This window comes from Pieris napi, chromosome 2 (assembly GCF_905475465.1).
Source record: "Pieris napi chromosome 2, ilPieNapi1.2, whole genome shotgun sequence".
Lineage (NCBI taxonomy): Eukaryota > Metazoa > Arthropoda > Insecta > Lepidoptera > Pieridae > Pieris > Pieris napi.
In genome coordinates this window covers 3,779,319-3,802,611 of record NC_062235.1, presented here as the reverse complement: position 1 = coordinate 3,802,611, position 23,293 = coordinate 3,779,319, and the positions used below count along the sequence as shown (strand labels likewise).

Genomic DNA, 23,293 nt, shown 5'->3' with positions numbered 1-23,293 from the left:
TGCTGCAAATATCGTCAGAGGATGTAAGAAAAATGAATATCGTTCAAAATAAATGCTTCGATCGGAGTTATTATATTGATAATATAATAATATGCGAGCCAGAAAAACAAACAAAGAATGTTGTATAACATAAAGCATTAGAATAATAAACACTTTGTTTCTGAAATATTTTTTAATTCATTATACCAATTTGAAATCAATATTCATAGTTAAGACAGGACAACGTCTGTCGGGTCCGCTAGTTAAATATAAAATACGTTTCATTAAATAAGCATCTCGGTGATGGTCGTTGTATATCGGGATCTTATACTATGTAAACAGCTTAGTTTTGTTGTAAAAGCTCATTTACATTCAATTTTAAATTATCTTAAAACAGGTATAATTAAACGCATTGTTATAATTTAAATTGCAAATTTTAAAAGACCCATGTAACGTGTTTTTATTACTTCGCATTAAGTTCCTAATTATATCCTATTAAGTTCTGCTTCATTCAAAAATGAAATTATGAATCATTCAAAGGTTAATGAAGATGTTATTCAAAGAAGAGCTAATTAAATTTCTTTAAAATGTGATTTATAGAATGCATAGTATGTTTCATAACTCAATATATAGTACGACTTAAAATATTTTACCACCGAAATTGACCTGACTTTTATTATATATTATATACATAAATACGCAATAAACGTGTTATTCAAACGGATTAATATGGTTTCTTTAAATTCGTAATAACAAAAAAATGGTGAAAATACATACGTGTTCTGGTTATGCGAATCCGAATGCGAGCCGGTGGCTGGCAGGAATCTTGCAAAGTGTTTCTGCAACAGTAGCTGTCGAAACGTCTGTCTGAACTGACGCGACATCGAGCAATACAAGATGAAGTTTATCGCTCCATTCAGTAATGCCAGGAAATCCATTAACTCTCCAAACAGTCCATAGCAACGTTTAAAGAAACATGACCCCAGCAAGCCGCTCATCAGCCCCAGAATCCCTTGCGGAAGCTCCGTCACTAGGAACAGAAGTAGGACAGCGAGCAGCATCTTCGTAGTTCTATCAGTCCTTTTGTCAGCTTTATGTTGCCGCTTTACCATTTTCTCGGCGGCGGGACATGAGCTATAGTTTCTCAAATTCTTTTGATGTTGATTCGCACTATACAAGGCCCGAATAAGCCATAGGCTTATAATTGTTAGAATCGAACAAGGTAACAGTTTGATTAACACGGAGTGAACCCAGAAGTTTAATTGGTAAAGGATTCCTTGGCTGTTCGAATCTACGTGATATGCTAATTCAGGGCGTCCCCGAGTGTCACTAACATTTTGTGTATGAATGTCAAATACCTGTAACAAAGAATGTACATTGTATTCAAAACAGGCGAGCATTTTGTGTAAATGATACCATGCAATTGTAGTTTATAAGCTTAATTATTCCAAATGAGTCATTAATATGATTTCTGCATACGCCGCCAATATAGAGAAATAATATATTTTGATATTTGAACAAGAGTACCACTCTAAGACGAGATTTTGTACAGTATTTGTTTTTTCTTTAAGGTAATTAAAAATGCACGTACGATGAAGGTGAGGAAATAGAAAAAAACACACATCAATGTGGTAGAAGTAAAACATACTACACCAGATAAAAGTTTGGGATCGATTTTGATTAGTAAAACAAACGTAATATCATGTCGCATGTCAACCCGTATTAGACTAAATATGCTGTCAACAGCTCAATCACAAAATAACGGAACGCAAAATTCGTTTCGTTTTTCGCTTTACGTTCTTTAGGTCGTGTTTTATAAACAAAATTGTATAAATATAAGTAAAAACAAACAAAATAAGAGCCTTTTGCGGTTCACTGCACGGTCGCCCATCTTAAAATGAGATTGCTCAAGTACTCGGAAGGCGCCTATATAAGTTCGTTCCTCAATACGACTCCAGAAAGTTCAAATAAAGCACTTAAACATTTACTTTTTGCCATCTATTTCCTCGCAACTTTTAAAACTACCATTATTTATTCAACATAAAATCATGTGTTTTAATATTTATATAGTTTTTGCGCAATCAATAGTTACGTGCTTGGTTAATATTATATAACTTTATGAAAATAATAAAAAAATAATTTGAATATTAATTTTTTTCCTTGCATTAACCTTGGTCAGCGTATTAAACAGACCAAGTGTCTTATGAACTGGGGAGCTCATGTGTGACGGATCTTATAAATAATATCAAATTTTATGTTATAGGAAGGTTTGAACAACATCAGATGGCGACGTGTTTTTATTTGATTCGCTAAGAATCAAACCCTAGACTTTTTTAATAGAACAGGTGGCCAATTAGCTGGAGGCACCTGATATTAAGTGGTACCGCTGCCTGTGGACACGTTCAATGCCAGAAGGATCGCGAATGCTGGGGGGGTTCCTCACAGAGGTGGTGCGCGGCAAACAGTGCCTTAAAAACGCTCAGTTGCGGAACGACGGACATTGATAGAGGTGTAATTAAAACTCATACCTCCTGATTATACGCCGTATACTTTAAGGACCAATCTGGTCGCCAAATTGCACAAAAGTACATTGTTTCTTTTCATTTTTTGAAAGGGATATAAATCATAAATCTATCTATCATAATACAACTATGCAACGTTAGTTATTAATTTAGAACAAGAGCCCTTGAGTAAACAGGAACTTTATCATCTTAATTGCAGCTATTTTAATTAAAACTTTCTCGCTTCAGCTGGCCTAGATCAAAGAAATGAAGATGGAGGCTCACCATGAATGTCGGTATGCATAATATTGGTGGGAGAATGAAACTGCTCAGTATTGCGATACTGCAGCGCCTCTCGGTGCATAGGATGTGACTTCGATCTGAGTATCTAGAAAAAAAAGTCATTATAGTTGAGATTTTTTACATCAATTATGTTTATGTAAAGTTTATTACTCTTGTTCAATTGTTTTCAGATTATGTTTTTTTGTTCTTTTGTTAGGGTATTTATTATTAAGCGAATTTGAAATGCTGGTAATTATTAATGGGGCAGACATATTTCTGCGTATTAAAATAATAATTTTTATAGTTTTTTATGTAATAAAGATACCCAGTTTGTTACTTGTTTCATTTACATTTAGTTCTCTTAAACGTTTTATCTACGTTTAAATAACCATAGGTTATAGGTGTTTAATCTCATTAATGTCTATTAATGGTAGCCCCGGCACTTACTTTATCGCAATATATCTCCATATCGCTAACGACAACGTGAGGCAAATCGAGGCTGTATGCAATATCTGCGCAAAATGCATATGGAACAGCAGATACATCGCCCAGGAATATGAAAAGTCCAGTGTTTCCGGAAGTAGCTGAAAGAATTTACGATTATTTAACGAGTTTCCACGTGACTTCTTATTCTAAAATACATTTTTACGCAAAAAGAATTCAGTTAATAAAATCACACAACACACACGAACAAGATAAGAACAAGAAAATTCTAATTTCGAAACAATAATGTACATTGTTAATTAAAGATTTAAATTGGCACGTAGTAGATAGTACCGGTGACCGCAGAGCTGCCTTGCTATTCTGTTACTCACTCTTCGAACTCACACAGCGGTTTTCACAGCGTTTATCAGAATGCCAAATCATAAAATGACTGCTTCACGATTGATTTGAGCGCGACCGCCGCTGCGAAAACCGCTGTGAGAGTTCGAAAAGTGAGTTACAGAATCGCAAGGCTGGTGCTTTCCTTCTACGAATAAGTATGGCAATATAGCGAGGAAATGCTGCTAATAAAAGTATACTGCCACAGGGAGGAAACTTTAAATTTGTTTTCATTTTCTATTTATCCATTTTATTTTTTTATTATTATTACTATGTAGGTTAAGAATATTATAAGTACTGTATATTTGTGTGTTAAAAATAAATGATAATGATTTTATAATTTACCTACATTATTATCGAATCTAAAATCCACCACGCCATGATAATTATTGTTTCGTTATCAGAATCAATGAAATAGACACAACTCTCCCTTATAAAAGTTACGAGAACTTCAACATCTAATTACCAGGTATTTATATATGGAGAACGGGACGTATTCCAGCATCACAAATACGTCAGCTACTGCCAGCCACTTCAATAGACGGTTGATAGGCGCTGCGGCCATATCGCGTCGGGTAAGAACTGCTACGTTCATAGTGTTTGCCAGCACGCCAATTGTACAAACCTATAAAAATAATTAATTTTATTCATATAAACAAAAACATAATTTCCGTATCATGACAATGCAGTGGCGCTACAAAATAGATTATAGCATCAGATTAGCTTCAATTCCTTGATAATATTTATTTTATAGACAAGTATGTGATCCTTTTGTGTCTGACACGTCATCGATTTTTGGATTTCGTGTCATTTCGTGTCGAAGCTCGTGTAAAATTATGCGTATTAGGTAATTATTAAATATAATTAATCTGTTTTAAAATAAGACTAAACAAAAGTTATAGATGTCATTTACGGCATACAACAAAAGTGGCCATGGGCGAGACGTATAGCAAGACGCACAGGTAAAAGTTGGTCTTTAAAAACAACTATATGGAAAGGACCAAGGGGTAGAAGAAGAAGAGGGTGACAGAAAAGTTGGGTAGAAGGTTATAGAAACGATCACAAGAAATGAATGGACAAAGAGGATGGATAGAGAGGTTTGGAAAGAGCTGAAGAGGCCTTTACCCGAGATAGAGTTCTGGTACAGAAGGAGTACGACGAAATAAACAGGCTTTATTATAAGCCCTTTGGAAACTTTCTAACATCGCAATAAATGCAAACCAATATACAGTATGTAATTAACCAGGCTTATTGGCTCTCATAATCCTACTTCAAAATGCTATAACATTATAATCCATTGATAAAATAATACCAATAATGTAATACGCTTTTCCATGAATATCTGATTTAAATTGCGTGTTTCATTGTACCTCATCTACGTTATGTAAAGCTCTTTTAACCACTGCCAACTAGGAAGGTTATATTACAAGAAGAAAACATATGTCATACACATACAGCATTAGAATTCCGTGTAAAAAGTCAATTTATTCAGTCCCTACTTTAGGGACCTCCTTTCTTAAGGTATTACGTGATAAGCTAACCTAACAACATCTTATACTGACTATATCAATATTACAAAACTTGTTTTAAATGAATACATAGAATTGTCTAATTTTATCCACAACGAAGTTAAAGGGGGTCGCCACCGCTTGCCGCTTTTTTATTCGACTTTGGCGTTGCGTAGAGATGTGTTACTCTGCTTCTTCTACAGCAATTACCACAGATTTTTACCTGTAGCTGAGTTTCATCATCGGACGTGGAGGCAGAATACGGAATTCCACACGTATCACCTCGACGTCCTATGTGGAACCAGCAACCCACCAATGTATTTCCGAACCAATTTTTAGGGTCCTTTAAGAAAATACCGTACAAATATTTAAAAGGACAGCAACGCACTCTCGAGCCCTCTGACATAGAGAGTTGCCATGGGCGGCGGGGCGGTATCACTTAACATCAGGTGAGCCTCCTGCCCGTTTGCCCCCTGTTCTATAAAAAATTGAGGGATTGAGCCTCAGGGATAAGTCGCTCTGATACTATAAGACGAAACCAAGGCTTTGAGTATAAATATTTATTAGTGGTTCTAAAAATAAATACAGTAAGCTCTAGGTAAGCTCGATAAAACAAGGTTAAAGTGAAACGTGCTTTAAAAGAAAATTTCATTTTAGAAAACATACGACGGATTTTTCATTTAAATTCGTAACTAAGCCTATTTTATTGGTTATTTCACGGGATTATCGGCACATTATCTATACTAATATTATAAAAGGAAAAGTTGATGAGTTTTTAGAGGGAAATAATCTCTGGATCTACTGAACCGATTTAGAAAATTATTTTACCAATAGAAAGCCACGTTACTTATAAACCTGACAAGTGAAAATACTTTTTCCCGTGATAGTCAGATTTGGAAGTCAGAGATAAAATTGTCGAACGTAAACGTTTCTCACGAACACTGCTTTTACAATGAAAGATTGAGCTTTATAGAGCTTGAGCTTACAAAAAATAAATAAAATAAGTCCTCCGATGTGTCGATCTGTCTGTTCAGAATTCAAAAGCTGCTGCACGGATTTGATTGCGGTTTTCACAACTATTCATATGGAAGCTTTAGGTCTATAATTTTTTAAGGTTTACGAGTCATGGATGCCCGTGCTTGCCCAGGCAGGACGCTAGTACAAAATAAAGAGATATATCAAGTGGTAATATGTAAAGGTTTAAAAAATATATATATATATATATACTTGCCAATAACACACATTCGGTTCTTGTAATAAATTGTATTTGGTTTATTCATCGACTATGCTGCCTCGGCTATTGTGTAACGTATATATATTATTTAGCTAATATGAATAGTAAAGAATTTATTGTAATAAAATTTGTTGGATATTTATTGGAGTTTTAAAAAACATTCTTACTGCTAAACCTAATAATATATTGCGAATAATAATTAATAATAAGTTTAGTTCTGATTGGAAACAGAATTTTGGAACAATCATTAAGGTCCGAAGAAGGAGAAATGCAGAAATCGACGACTCATTGGTCTAGTGGTTAGTGCCCCTGACTGCGAATCCATGGGTCCCGGGTTCGATCCCCGGCTGAGGCGAACATCGATGTGATGAGCATTTGGTGTTGTTCTTAGGTCTTGGTTGTTTAAATATGTATATCTATCTATAATATGTATGTATATCCGTTGCCTAGTACCCATAACACAAGCTTCACCAGCTTAGCATGGGACTACCAAAAGTATTGTTATTCAGGAAATCGGAGATAAATCCTTGATTTTATTTAAGAAAATGCTGTTGGCAAAAATTGTTGACTCTCTGTCAATTCTCATTAATTTTAATTACGTTCTTAGGCTTTTGAGACATTTTCCTCTTCGAACAGATATAAACAATGAAAACGTTGCGTAGGCTTCCACGCGCCATCACAAACACCTTACAGAACTAAATTATAATTGATTACATAGTGCTATTCAATTATATACTCATTTATATTTATATTATATAAATCCCTTTCTTAATAAGGAAACGAGACAAGGATTCACAGAGACAGAGTCTTCTGTTTTTGGTTGTAATTACTTACTACATTAAATTACTTAAAAAAAAGAGTGTGTGTACTTATGTACTCGCGTTAGAAGTTATACTTCTTTGGCGTATGGAAAAAAATAAGTAAAATGCAGTTGTGATTAACGATAAATATTAAAATTATTATTAGTAAATACTACCACCGTCGTATATGAAATTGATTTAATAAAAACACCAAAATAATATTTATTCATTCACACTGTTTAATTGTACTGTTACGAAACACGTGTTCTAAATATAAAAATACTAGAATATACAACTTGAACATAGTTATTATCGATTTTCATGCCACCTAGAACTAACTTCATTCTCTTAATTTTGTGTAACGGCGCGCGCATCGTAAAATTTCACTCTCATAAATTTTTCATAACGCGCCTAAAGAAGTATAACATCAAAAATATTGAATATAAAAATCTTAATAATATACCGAGACAATGATTCAGACAAGATGTTCCTAGGCTTCTGTAGATTAGATTACTTAAAAAAGTATTGAAATACGTCCTAAATTGAAACTTAATTCAAAGTTTGGAAATTTATGTCATCAGTTTTTCAAATATTTTATAAAACATACAATAGTTATATTACTATTAGCGCTCTACCAATTAAATCATTATTTACAGTCAGTCGAACCCCGAAAACTTTATTGCACCAACAATATATTGTACTCAATAATTATCAAACATTATTCTTAAACATTGCATATGCGAGACGCCAATACGACTAGACGCTGCGGTAGTAGAGCTTTTGTTGGTTGTATGGAAATTGAATGATTTAATAAAACATAAATCTACCGCATTCACAACCGCAATTAAAAAATCCAATAACTTTTTATTTTACAAAATGTAAAGGGGAATGACACATTAGTAAAATACTAGGTTTGTCATTGTTTGTATAGATGAAATAATATATGATAAAAACTATAATGCTGAAACATATAACATAGTAGACATTGCATTACCTAGTGATGAAGGACAAATATCCTTCAGATTCAGGTAACGAAGTTGTTTAATATTAAAAACAAAAGAAATATTATATGTTCGTTTATTAATATTTAAATACTATTCTGTAACACGTGATGCGTACAAGCGAACACAGAATAAAACGGTAGATATAAAAATGACAAATGAGACGCGACAAAGATCACGCCATGTATACAAAATAATGTTGGCGCGTAACTGAATATATGATAATATTGTTTAAATATATGGATTACATTATTTTACGAGTAAATTAATTTATAGAATGCATTTTTGTTTTATTAGTATTTGATCAAAAACCCATTTAATACTCGTACTCGTAGGTAAAATTATGCTTAGAAAATTACACTAAATAGATTGAATTCTTGATCTTACTGATACTTTCACACTATAAATATGCGTAAAGAAACCTGACAACAAAAAATATTATTATATATTATTAAACAATAGATAAAAATAGGGGCCTCATAGCCTAGCGGTCTTATTAAGTGGCAGCTAGGTGAGGGGTACCGCGTTCGATTCCCGGTTCGAGGGCAAGTTTTAATTTAATTTAAATTTGTTCTCGGCCTTTGGGAGGGTTGTGCGGTACCGGGCGAGTGCCTAAACCATACATGAAGGACACGGTCGAATTTCTAAAGACAAGCACGAATTATAAAAAAATCCTATACTTGACGCTGGCTAATGCACATCGTGCCAGAGCCAAAAAATAAAAAAAATAGATTAAAAAAATTTAGCAAGCAGGTAAAATGTTCACATATATGAAGTTAAACATATATCTCAAAATAGGCAATTTTTAGTAATACAGTAAATATATTGTAGGAAATATTAAATTTTATATCTGGAAAACTTGGAAATTTTATTCAATTTTCAAGATTCTTGATTTTGCTACAAGTTCTGTTCTCTTTCACTGGTTATATGCAATTTATTCAACGTTGAATTTTCCGCAAAGAAAATCCTGGGATTAAACTGTTTATATTAAAGCCTATAATGAAATGTTTATCGCGGTTTTTAATCTAGAAAAGACTTTTTAATCTAGTTTGTGACATTGTGTTGAGCGCGCATCATCAGAATTTTATGCAGCAAAATTAAACCTTAAAAGTACGTTTTAACTTTGTTGTCAATCTAACGTTTTGAAAGCAAATATAGTCGTAGTAGATACAAAATCGTATTTACACTTTAAATATAATTATAACGGAAATACATTAATTTTACTAAGTTTTATTAGCGGCCAATTCGCAGCAGTTTTCAGAATTTTTATTCTTGAGAAAAAATGCGATAGTCACGACTGATTATGAAAGGAATGTTTTTTTTTTCAAACTGAAAATCGTACGAACTTTGATATTATAAAAACATATATCAAATTCCTATAAGTACGCAGAGACATGGCAGTTCCACTGTTCGCTATACTTTTCTTTTGAGAACTGTGAAATCGGCTCCAAGTAGAAGTCTCCCTAGATCCAGGAGGATGGACCTGCAGGAAGACACAAAAAGAGCTTAACTCTGCCTCAAAGGCCGACAACGTATCCACTGTCAAATCTCACGAAAATAGAGGATACCGTGAGTAATTTCTGCAAAAACCCTTCATCTTTTAGTCGATATCAATATTCAACACCCTTTGTCTTCAGTCACCGTGACCACGCACGCTGTAAAGCACGCGAAACGTCGGGAAAAATTTAAAATTATGTAAAATAATTAAAAGTTTATAATTCAATCATACCGTTAAAAAAGTGTTTTCTTTAAATGTGTAAAAGTTATGTTAATAAAAGACAATACAACGTATCCACTAACTAATTGCACAATTGTCATTTTATAAAAAACTAAAGTGAACATATTATGATTTAAGTAATATTCCACCTTTATCTTCGTATTGTATTGATGTGACTCCGGAAGTCTCTTAATAAACCGCATTGTTAAATTGTATAGTATAAATAACACTGTTAATCATATGATCAATGCTTCATTACAAATTTGCAGTTTCATAAAAGTTATAAAATGCCTGAATATGTATATCACGTAAGTCATTAGGACATATATACATTGTCATATGTAAATTAGTAGATTTCAATACGTGCTTTAACCACAAAAGCTATCAGTATCCTCATCACGAATAATATGCGAAATTGATTATCTAATAGAAGAGTAATATAATAAAATAAATAAATAATAGAAGAGTACCATGTTATGGATGCTACGCGAAGCGCTCAGTGGGCGTAATTAGAACTAAGCAGTAGTAGAGTAGTAGTAGTAGTAGTAGTCCAACTTCGATTTTGTTCCCTTTGTAGAGATCCTTGGGCCGTGGGGTTCAAATGCATAGACGCTTATTAAAATTTAAGTTGGCGCCTGGTAGATAGTACTGGTGACCCCAGACCTGGTGCTTTCCTGGCTCAACGAATAATCGCAATACAGCGAGGAAATGCTGCCACAGGGACCAAACTTTGTTTTAATTTTTTGTTTAATAATTTTTATTATTACTTCGTAGGTTAAGAAAATTGGAAATACAAATTTCCATAAATGAAAAAGTTACAAATTATCAGAAAAACAGTAGACACACAAGTTATTATTCGTGTAAATGCAAATTGTGTCCGTCCAATGGGCAATTGACTTAGATTTTAAAACTTTTCAGATTATTTATTATTGTCATTGTAATTTTTGTAATGATTGCCTTTTTACAATAAACATTCTCTAGTCAAGATAGCGTCGCACCAGCCCTATGATGTATCATGTCTGTGAAAACGTAGATTTTTTTTTTACGTATCCTTAATAAATTACACATATATTATTTTTCGATCAAAATCAGTCGCTAACAAAAATAAACTCCAAGACTGTATTAGGGTAGCGAATATTATATACAAGAATGTTAAGACATGTCGATTAAACTAATCTGTGACCATTTTGTGTCACGTGACAGATATATGAAAAGCAACATTTTTATTATATTTCGATAAGTTAATGTTCGTTTTCCAGTAATTTTATTCTATCATGCTTGCTTAATATGGATTACTCTCATATATCTTATTGTCAAATAGCACGGTTAAAGTAAAGAACTCTGCCGTCCTGCCGAATTCTGTTTACGCTGTGATGAAAAGAGAGATGTGTGATGGCGGAAATGTTACGTTATAGGTACAGCAATAAAAAAAATTATGCTAAATAACTACAAAATACATATACATTCCGTAGGCAAATAAGAAACAAAGGGAAGAACGAACATGCATACAACACGTGTAGTACCTACTATACTATTTATATGGAAAGCTGATACTTTCGAGCTGTCAAAAACTTTATTATATTGAAACTAGTACTATTTATTAAATCTAGAAGCATTGTAATTAGAATTCATACCTCGCCGTAATAGTTAGGACATACGATATTACGATGTGCTTCACCATAACAGTATATTAAATGCCGCAACTAAATAAATTAAAGGACTTAATTAAAATAACCACTGGCGTGAAAAATTGTATCTAATAAAACCAACATCTTGTCCACCTACTTATTCCAAAGGGCGACTATTTATAGATAAAGAAAATAAAAGTACTTTGTTACGGGAATAACGGTTTAACAAATACAAAAATATCTGAAGAAAACGTTCATTATTATTTTTAGATTTCAGCTAAAGTCTTAGGAGTTATTTTTTGTACTTAAAGAAGTATTACGTCTTTTCTTAACCGACTAAAGATCACCACACTGTCAACTATCGGGTGCTTAGCTACTTTGGCCTTATTGCCAGGAGAGAGCCGAATAGTCTCGACAAATCTGGTAATGGTAGAAAGGAGTGATGGCAGGAGATGTCCGGCTAGATCGCCTTCCCGTTGGTCTGACCAAATAAAGACAATTATGGATCTCCTCCTGAGATAAGATCGGTAAGGGCTTTCCAAGACAGGCACGACCTTCAGTAATGAAGACTAAGACTAAAAGATAATAAACCTTTATAGCATACAGCCCTTAATACTTTAATGTACTTTAGTACTTATTTTATATGTAATACCGTAATGAAAAGCTTTCATCAACCTCCAAAATTATAAATATTTTTAAGTGTAAAAACATCCAATTACTCAAAACTCAATCCGTTGGGATAAAACCGGTTTTCAATGGAGCGTACAAGTCTTTCATCTTTAAAATCCCTAACATTAAGAGTAAAATTGGTAGTCATAAAAGGAAACCTGTCTTGTATAGATAACGACATGATGCCTTTATAGCGTGGGAGAGTATTTAGACCATAAGTTTTGACACCAATTATAAATAACTTACCCGTTATTATTATGACATCATGATAATTAATATGACATTTGCATGCCTATTTTGATATGGTAGGTTTCCATTAATGGTGCCACTTTCGTTGCAAATAAACTATTTATTATTATTTATATTTATATCTTGATCAACGGTATATTTATGAACCACATTTCTGTGTCTGTTAGTATTTTTATAGGCAAGTAGAAGCAAGGGACATGTGTTGACCTACTATCTAAACACTATGTCACAGCGTGGTTCACCTTACGGACGTTAATTGCGCATAAATAAAGTATCCATTGGTCCATGGCCTTTAAGATTAACAAGCGCACGCTCATACAGATTTAAGGTGAGAATCAGAAACAGAGACTCCTGCATTGCGATTCTGTAACTCACTTTTCGAACTCTCACAGCGGTTTTCGCAGCGGCGGTCGCGCTCAAATCAGTCGTGAAGCAGTCATTTTACGATTTGGCATTCTGATAAACAATAAACTACAAGCTCCCTGCTTGTCAAGACGTAATGTGAAATTGCTTAACAGAATACCATGAGATTCCAAAAATGACGTGAGTGACGAAGGGAGCGTTGCTAGAGCGACGTGAACTCACGGATTAACAGAATCGCACGGCTGTATATCAAAATCCAATATTGAAAAATGTTGACTACATTTTTTTACACTTAGCGCTACGTCTCGGCATCTGAGGGTTGTAGTGGTACAATACGTGCTACGCTATTATGGAAACTCGTAGAACAAATAAAATTGGTGATATATGAATCGTGCATGTATGAAAAAAAGCTAAAGTCCACATGTTACGTACAATGTGCCAATAGTACCTTTAAACAGGAAAAACAGTTCTTGTGTAGTCTCTTATATCGAATTAAAACTTTAGGACACAAAACTTACGTCTGGGAGAACTAAAATTGGTTCCAACGCTCCTCCATCAACAGATATCATAACAATTAACAATGCTTTGAGGACATGCTAGACGTTTTGCGTTTTTAAGAAGATACTGCAAGATTTTACGAGGGTAAAATTCTTATCAGATTGGCCGATAAATACGTTTTCATCCAAAAAATATTGTTTTTATCAAATGTATTAGTAATTGTCATTATTTTTACATCTTTAAATGTTTGTTTTTTTATGGTATTTTTTTCTCGTGTGCATGCTCTATATTTTTAGTGTAGTATTTTTTCTTTGAGAGAGAGTTTATTGTGTACACTCACTGATAGACGAAAAGATCAGGTTTGTAAATCGAAAGATAACCGAAACTGCAGCAAATTATGTTTGGCTGAAATTCATCCTTTGCATCTTTAAAAAAGATACCATTTGCAAACAGATTTTTTTGATCGTCTTTTCAATAAAAACCTAGAAAACCACGCAGAGGAAACACAACAAAATAAAACTCAAGGAATGATAATTTTGGCAATTAATATAATGAAATGTATCTTGAACGTTATCGAGTAGTACCAGCCTTTTAAATTGAAAAATAACGCACGATTGTTTGTGCGGTTTTGTACCCGCTTACAGAATTTTCAGGAACTCAGAGATTTCGTAGCATAAATCTTTGTAAAAACTTGTTTCATTTTAACTTTCTATTCAATCAACAAACTTTAATGAGATATTTTTTTAGCAAATTAATATTCTACACGGCGATAAATACTTTATTAAACAAAATTAGAACGTAGTTAACAAACCCAGAGCTTTGTTAGTAGATATTATTATAATTAAAATTATTGGAAACAACATATAATTTTAGGAGTAAAATTATGAATTATTATAATATTTGCTTAAGTTTTTTTTACCTTTTATAAATAATGTTTTGATTTAGACAAGTTAAAATGAGTGCCAAATCAACAAATATACAAAGAACAACAGGCTCTATCATGCTTACCACGTAACTTCACTAAAATAAATAAATAAGTGGTGCTACAAGCTTTTTAGGTATTGGACTCAGATTTCTGTATCTGTTTCTACCGTCTACTTTTGGGTCTAAGGCAAGCCGATTTCCTCACGATGTTTTCCTTCTGCGTTCGAGCGAATATTCAATGCGCACATATAAATAAATTCCATTGGGGCACAGCCGGGGATCGAACCTACGCCCTCATGGATGAGTGACGCACGCTGAAGCCACTAGACCAGTGATGGGCAAAGTACGGCCCGCGGGCCAACTCAGGCCCACGAAAGTATTTAATCCGGCCCGCCGAGGGTCCATCGACATAGATAGTATACGGCGCGTTATAATTACGTTTTGACGGTTCAGAAGAAAAAGTAGATTCTACTTGTAATGTTTTAATAATATTATGATTAAAAGCTTTAACACACAATGCATTTTCTATGATTCTGGCCCTCCTCTAGAATTTCTTAAAATTTGTGGCCCGCCATTAAAAAAGTTTGCCCACCACTGCACTAGACCAAGACTGCTCAACGTAACCTCTATAGTGATTTCAATCAAAAGTTTTGATAACAATTGGCAAGAAATTTCACTCCCTAAAACTCATTTTAGTTATTTAAATAGCTGTAACGCAGGAATTTAGTTATTGAAATGGCAAATGCTATTGAAGTTTCATGGTCAGCAGTGTTGCGTATATAGAAAGTTATTTCATATTTATGGTCAAATATAACAATGGTAATTAAAAAAAAACATTTTTAATCACCTCATAACCACATTTTGAAAAACACAAAAATATTTGTAATATCATACACTGGTATTACAAACAAATATTTTTGTTTATTAAGAAAAAAACATATCATTAGATTGTGCAACATACAGGTCTTTTATAAATTACATTTCTCCATTATTGTCTCAATAAAGTTGGGTAATGGCGGCAATAAGAAAGATTTATAAACACGATTTAGTGTACCGTCATGTCGTATTAGATACGGTGGGCAGGTATGCAAATATTGAAGTACAGATATTCGGAGCTGAAAATTAGAAGCAGTATTCGTATTAAAATGGAAGCAACTTTTACCGTCATTTTCTTCCTAAGATTATCTGAGGGTATTATCCGATGGCCGATGGGATACTAATCATATGCAATCGTAAGCGAAAAAGTAAAACAAAAATGGGAAGAGTGGTAAAATAAGAAAGACGGTTTCCCTTCTTTACTGATTTTTAAATATTTTTTTTCTATATAGAACGATGCAAAAAATGCAAAAGGCAAAATATGTTAAGTGATACCGCCGCCCATGGACACTCTCAATGCCAGAGGGCTCGCGAGTGTGTTGCCGGCCTTTTAATAATACGATATAATCGTACACACGTACGTTTGTTACAACCTATTGTAACAAATGATTCGATCTACTTTATGTTGCATGTACGACGATTATTTTGTTAAATAAAACGAAATTTTAAACGTCTTTAGAATAAAATGCACTCTAAATATTAAGGTTTTAGTAAAAAACTTCCGAGAAGGTTTTTACTCCTTTTTGCGGCACTTGACTATAACGGTTAGCTTTTAGTGATGTCTAAGAAAATTCTATTTGCTGTTAGCAAACATTATTTCCCATTTATTGTACGTATAGTTTATTGGTGTTTTTACCCCTAGTTTCTTAAGCTATTACCACTAGTAGGTATTTCATGACTTATTAATTTATATTGGGTTTTTACAAATCACAACTTCTTTACTCACAACATAAGGGATCGGCACCTGCGTATGCACAAATTATGCAACCAATTTCAGTCACAGCGACAAAACGACTGACATGTCAAAAGATATATAAGTATAGTAGTCCGTCTAACGCCCGAACCCAATAATTAATCCACAATCTCAGATTGAAAACAATCTGAGATCAGACCGTGGCAGTCGATCGATCTCCTATATGCATCCCAATAAACAAACCGTACGAAGACAATCCATTTTTGGCGACGGATAAAATGCTCTTTGTCGTTCCATTTTACCGAGTTTTCACTCACATTTGATAATCAATGTAACCCAAATAAAGTAAATAAAACCGTAGAAATAACATTGAAATATACATGTGTATGTTAAAACATAACAAACAGTTTTTTTAATTATTTACAAAAACTGGTGTAAATTAAAATCTGTTAAAATAATTAACTGTTAAAATGGAGCTTTCGTCAACTGTCATTTTCATACAAAGGTCTATCCGCAGACACTGATACGACCTCCCATGGATAGCGTGTATCGACAGATGGCTTTTACAATCCATCGATTGGTTATTAGCACACTTGTTACAACATTTGGATTAAGATTACTGCCTCAGGTGGTGGATTATGGATTGAGATAGGTTATTGGGGACGGGCGTTAGGGTCTAACTTTAACTTTTACCTTATTAGGTAACTTAGAGTTAATCCCTGGAACTGATCCTTTTGTTTTATTTTTTTTTCACCTATATTATTCGCTTTTTAGTTCAAATATTTATGGTTTGAAGGAAATCTGTTAGTTAATAATATTTATTAAGTATAAAGCATGCATTACGTAAAATCAGTTTTTATTGTTATATTTGTGAGTTCATTTTATTCAAGTTTCTTACTAATGGAACTAGAAAATTTCCAGTTCATAAATTATTTTTAGAATTGAGTCATTCTATATTGCATAAAAATCCTGTGAAACTAGCAAATGGGTCAATACGAAGGCGGCTTAAACGTTGTGGGTGGAAAATATTTAAAATGCCATCTTTGTTGTGTAGCTTTTATAAGATTTAGTTTAATTTACGACTCATCTAGCACGTTGGACTGCAGATCATGAAGTCTCGGGTTCGCTTACTTCGAAATACTTGATTCGAATGGGCCTGAATAAAAAAATCGCAACGTAGATTTTTCTTTAAAGAAAAAGATCCCATCGCAGTATGAGAGTTATGGAGTAGAGAGAGCCTTTGGACACTAAAATACCTTCGGGAATATTCTCATTAGAGATAAGCTGTGGCTGAGTCGACCCACTGATCATTATTATTAAAGGTTTTAAGATTAGTTGTGGAATAGAATAACCAGCATTTAAAAATGCAAAATTAAATATGTAACAACGTGCGTACGTTTAGTCAAGAAATCCCGTTCTTATTTTTAAAAGCTTTCTCTGCATGAATTTGATGCAAAATAGATGTTAAAGTTTTTTTTTTTTAATGGCTCTGGCACGATTTGTGCATTAGCCAGCGTCAAGTATAGAATTTTTTATAATTCGTGCTTATCTTTTTTAGAAATTCGACCGTGTCCTCCATGTACGGTACCGCACTACCCTCCCAAAGGCCGAGAACAAATTAAAATTAAATTAAAACTTGCCCTCGAACTGGGAATCGAACCCGTTACCCCTCACCTAGCTGATGTTAAAGTTTCAGTGCTAGTGAACGCTGTGACAATGTCATTACACATAGTCAATAATTATTATACGACAAATGAAAAGTCTTGCAAAATAAATACTTTGTCACCTTTATTTATTTGCAGAGTGACAAGGACGAAACATTAAGTAGCTTAAGCAGCGTAGCAGAAACATTAAAATTAAATTTCTAGAGAATTCAAAAAAAATGTTCTTCAGTTTTATAGATATTTTTTATTAAAACTTCCTTTGAAGGCACGAACACGAACTTTGAAGGTACGTTAGCTAAACCAGAAGTTCCAAGGCTGATTAACTATCTAGATTATAACGAATCAGTATCAAACTATGCAAACAATTAAGTTCAACATTCATTAGATAACTTATCACTTCCACGATGATATTGCATATCTAAAATGTATATGAACTCATTTACAGAAACGTTTTTTAATATAGCTTTAATGTTATTTATTCTGTGGAACTCCGAGAACCCCGTGGTTGATAGATTATTCTTGTCTACTTCTTTGTCACTTTTTAAGACGGGAAAATCTTTTAGCTATCTAAAAAAACAATTATTGTTCGCTGGTCGGTCCTCTGCTCTATGCCATGTTCAACTATGCCTCAGAGCTGATAAGTGCAGAGGCAACTTATTAAACAATTATTAAATACTAGCAGACCGGCCAAGCGTTGCTGTGGCTAAGGTTTTTGTTATATTACATAGTAGCAAACTATTCAAGGGAAACGGTAGGAGAACACCCGTCATAGGGACCATGCTTTTTTGGTGGTTATGCCATTATATTGTAGCTTATGTGAAACGTTGGTACTTTCAACACAGCGCCATCTGTTAGAATTGTGATTATCAAATAATAAACAGATATTTTGCAATAAAATAATATTGCGGGTATAAATTGAGATATAAGCTATCCTATCTTTTAAGTTGGATCAAACTTCACACGGTGTGCAAATTTGATTGATATCGGTTCGGTAATTTAGGAGGCCATAGCGGACAAACAACGTGACACGTAATTTATATATATTAAGATTACTCACTATTAAGCTGACATATCCATGAATGCCATTGTAAGCTTCCAAAACATCTCTGAAGTCACCATCACAGTAACCACAGGACTCCGGCTTCTTCGGCAGGTTAAATTTAGCATCATTCACGACTTTGGCCAACACAGAGCCAATATTCTCTTTTATACTATCTTTAGACGCTTGTTCCTTAAGTGCAGATATTATTTTTGTCTGATTGATAGTTATGTCCGATGAGTTCCCAGACGCAGCGAGTATCTCATTGAATATGTCGACTAGAGTCTGCGAGTTGTTCGCCATTTTGATGAAGACATGCGGCGAGTCAAACTGTAACAAATATTTCTGTTAATTTAATGTGAATACAATGGTTTGCCCAATTTAGGCGGATTGGTTTAATTTAATTAAAAAACAAATAAAACCTAAATAAAAACTATTCTAAGTAGTCTAAGTAAAACGGGTGATAAGGTGTTTACGATAGCATCTAATAAGAAACGTTTTTACTATAAATTAATTTAATGTGATAAACACACAAACTTGTGTTTTTAAACAAAAGCTTAAGCTTTTAAAAGTAAATACGAAATAGACTTTAAATTAAGTGAAAGACTTTCGTTTTTATATTAGATTTTAACTTTATATTAGGTTTAAAATGCTTAATTATAGTAATATTAATGTCTGTTTTCTTTAACTATTCTTTTTCTTTTTTCGCCAAGTATCGAAGTACTTCGTCTACTAAAACCAGTCAAGTAAAAAACTAAATGAGCAGAGTCACGGCAAGTTCTATGGAACCTATTAAATACCTAAATTTAATTTTTAGTCTATTCTGGTATGGTAAATTGAGCTGTAATTGTTGATCTGTATACCAAAAGACCTATTCAAAAAACCGAATATCTCTTACCCAAAAATTGTGAAGTCAGGCATAGAACATGTGAATGTATGAAACGAATTAGATCGCATTTGAGTTGTTATTCAACACAACAACATTGTTATTTATGAGTCACTTCTAGACTTAATCAATCAAGGTCACGTACTTTTATCTGATTCGAACTAAAGCTAGATATTTTCTACATGAAGAAATCTTCACGGAGGAAGATATACTTTTTGTTCAAAAGCTTCCTCTTCATTCTTACTGTTGCAGAGCATTTAAACACTTTTTATTGGATTAAACGAGAACCATAATACTCTCTAGTTCGGCGCACGTGAAGACAAAAAGCAATATTTAACACTTTCAACGTTATAAATTCTATTTTCATAGGAAAAGAGTTTGAGGTCGAGGTGAAGTTAATTCATACAAATTTTACAACCAAAAGTTAAGTTCGGCGGTTAGTGGCGTAGCTAGGCAACCAAGGGCCCTGGGGCAAATTGAAATTTGGGGCCCGCTGCTGTGTAAACTGATTCGGTTTTATCAAATATAAATATGAATATGCAAATACTTTAAGAATGCTAAGCTACTTAAGCTATTTTGTGCACTGCAGGGCACTCGAACAACTGTGTTGTTTAATTCTTTCTTATAAATGCTTCCAATCTCGAATTCCGAAATGCACATATCACTATCCGTGAAATTGACGACACTGCCAACCTACAGAAAGAATTTAGGGGAATTCCCTAAGCATAACTTTTGAATTTCTCTCAACTGAGTTGTCATGATTAAAGTGGGTTTGCAACCTGTCATATTTATTTTGAAAATGGGAGAAATTTCCAAAATTTCAATTCGATCGAGATTTCTGGTAAGGATTTGAGGCCCCCCTGAGCTTGAGGGCCCCGGGGCACTGCCCCGCCTAGCCCCTAGGTAGCTACGCCACTGTGACGGAGTTTTGCGGAGGTGTTTAAAATACATGAAGCTACTTCGCCGAGCGGTAGAAGTAATTTTAAGACAGCCAACTTAAAGTTTATTTATTTATGTATAGGAAGAGACTGGCTGTCCACAACACAGGGAGTCCTGTGCAATTTAACCTTAATATCCAGTATGTATAATAAAGATTTTTCGCTCTTTCTTTCTTTCAACAAAAAAACAGGAGAGAAGAAAGAAACAATAAAACTTATAAAATATTTAAGAAAGTGTATTTTTAGAATAGATTACAAACTTGGGACTAATAAAGGTCAACCCAATTGACATAAGATACTATGTTTTCATCACAAAAGGTGTTTTAAGTTTTCAACTAATCGTCAAATATTTATTTTTTGGTCTGGATTAAAACTGTGTCTCCATTAGTGTATATTTGATTGTTTGTATGTATAAAAAATATTCTTATCTATTCAAAAGTCCAGATAAAATAGGTGAAGTCAAATCAAATCAAATTCATTTATTCATATAGGACACAATATACACTTGTGAACGTCCAAAAAGAAATACAAAGTCTTCATAACGTTATTCGTTACAACGAAAACCTCTCTATAACGTAAAAATGACTCCACCCCATTAATATTGTTGTTGTGTCTTAAAAAAATTAGGAAATAATCAATAAATAAAAAACACGATTATTAACAATTGTTTAATTAAAAAAAATGATTTTTAAGTGAATGTCATATCTCTTATAACCAATAGAAAAGTAGAAAATGGCTGATTGTTTACAAATTTCAATACATTGCGCAAAACTTTTTTTTTTTAATACTTAGACGCGTTTCCGGCAGCAAAAATCACTTGTAGTTTTCCAATGAAAGTCCCTTAAGACTCCTGCGTAATCAGTATCATCAAATGCGTGTAACGAAATTCAAAACTATTACCCTCAAACGGATGTAACTTTTACTTTAACACATTTTTAATGCTTTGTTAATAAACAATACGACTCGGGACGACACGAAAGTATGTAGACTGTTAAAATACGGAAAGTCGATTGAACTTGTTGCAACTTATTCAAATTAAGGCCGATTTACATTATCTTAGTGTTTAGGAGAGTGCTTTAGGATAGTACTTTAGTTGAAACATGTAAACGCTACGCTCAAGAACTTGCCTTTCAAGTTGTACTAAAGCACTCTCCTAAACACTAAGATAATGTAAATCGGCCTTAAGAGACGGGCTGCGGAACGTACGGAAAAGAACCGGCATCACATCTGCCGAGGAGCTGTTTAGTACAATAAACCCTGCCATTTAAGCTCTTAACAGCCAAACTTTAGTAGTAAAGCGGCATCTGAAGAAGAAGAAATAATAGCCTTTGTTACTTAGGATGTACCTTTACATTATATTGGTCGAAGAACTTTTCAAATCGGTCTAGTAGTATTTCACTTTTTGCAACACGCAATAATACAAATCTCCGGTTTACAATATTACAAAGATCAGCTTGCTTGAACACACCCGTTTTGTAGACGGGAGTTTGTTGAGAAAAGGCTATAAGAGAGAGAGAGAGTCTTCTAGAACTCTTTAAATACGTTAGGTACGTATTTAAATAGTTCTAGAAGACCATACTCGTATATCAGTCTGTTATCGAAATCCCAAACAGAGACTATAATATTCAATAAAATCTCATTAAATTTATTTAATAAAAATGAGTGAAATATTTTTGCATCTGTTATGATTCTCATAATTGAAAATGTTGATTAAAAGCTTAGTATTAATATCCAATCTTTTAAAATATTGAATTTATAGAGAGAGTATTAAACGATGACAAAGGATAATTAACCACTAAATACTTGATAATAAAAAGAATTGAATTATGGCTTTTCATAAAACAGAAACATATATGACGGAGTGAGATCAAAGAGACAAAGAGCGAGAAATGAGGATAGGATTACGCGTGGAGAAAGGAAGGTAGAAAAAGACGGGGAAGGTAACTAACAATGAACAATAGGAATATCGTCGCTCCGACATATATGATAAAGTTTAGCGTTGGGTTTTGGGTTTCCCTTTTATAGATAAACTAGCTGCCCCCATGAACCGTGTGCCCCCTACCTTGGGGACACACCCACGGGGACCAAATGTTTTAAATTTGTTTTAATTTTCTGTTTATTATTTGTTTCATTATTATTACTAATATAATAAAATACATTTAATAAAAAGAGAAATAAGTACTAAGTACAATTGAATTTTCCAATTAAAACTGTGCCTAGCTAGGAAATATTTGATGTCTTTTGTCTTTTCAGAAATAAAAATTGTCATCTGGGGGTCTAGCCAAGATGGCTTAACAGTAGTGTATGTAGAAAGTCGAAAACTAAATTTGTATGAAAATGACAGCTCGTGTCGACAGTCGGTAGCCTAGGCCTTATAAGCGTGAGTCGGGATACAATAAGCGACGCCATGACAGTGCTACGAAAAGACACACATTAACGCTTACGCTATTCGGTAGCCAACGGCCAATTTATGTTTCGGCAGTGTAGAAAAAACGGCGTTTTTCCGCCATGTTTTAGCGTGATCTCAAAAGCTGCTGTTTGCAATAATTCAGTACAACTATTGCCATCTTTAATGGCTACCGTTTTAAAAACATGGTCATATTTTGGACGTTTTAACGAAATGGTTTTAATTTGTTATCTGTCTTTTTTTAACACTAATGAACATAATTTGTAGTTCTAAATATATTTTATTGTAATTATAATATAAGCTAATGATATAATATTGATTTAAATTAATCAAATAAAGTGGATTTATACTTTATGAACTTTGGAAATATAAAATCTAGTGAGCAATACTAAGTA

The 23,293-nt window shown here is 33.5% G+C and overlaps 1 protein-coding gene across 2 annotated transcripts in view; it reads right to left on the bottom strand.

Moving 5' to 3' along the window:
- Positions 1-23,293, bottom strand: part of LOC125059747 (G-protein coupled receptor dmsr-1-like) — a 46,717-nt gene that overhangs the window by 5,430 nt on the left and 17,994 nt on the right. For both annotated transcript variants that reach the window (XM_047664298.1, XM_047664303.1), the window contains exons 2-6: positions 18,686-18,997; positions 4,051-4,209; positions 3,210-3,346; positions 2,766-2,868; positions 757-1,337 (exon numbers count right to left, since the gene is read on the bottom strand). In XM_047664298.1, the coding sequence (XP_047520254.1) occupies positions 757-1,337; positions 2,766-2,868; positions 3,210-3,346; positions 4,051-4,209; positions 18,686-18,970 (1,265 nt within the window). In that variant the 5' untranslated portion in view covers positions 18,971-18,997. The remainder of the gene's footprint in view (positions 1-756; positions 1,338-2,765; positions 2,869-3,209; positions 3,347-4,050; positions 4,210-18,685; positions 18,998-23,293) is intronic.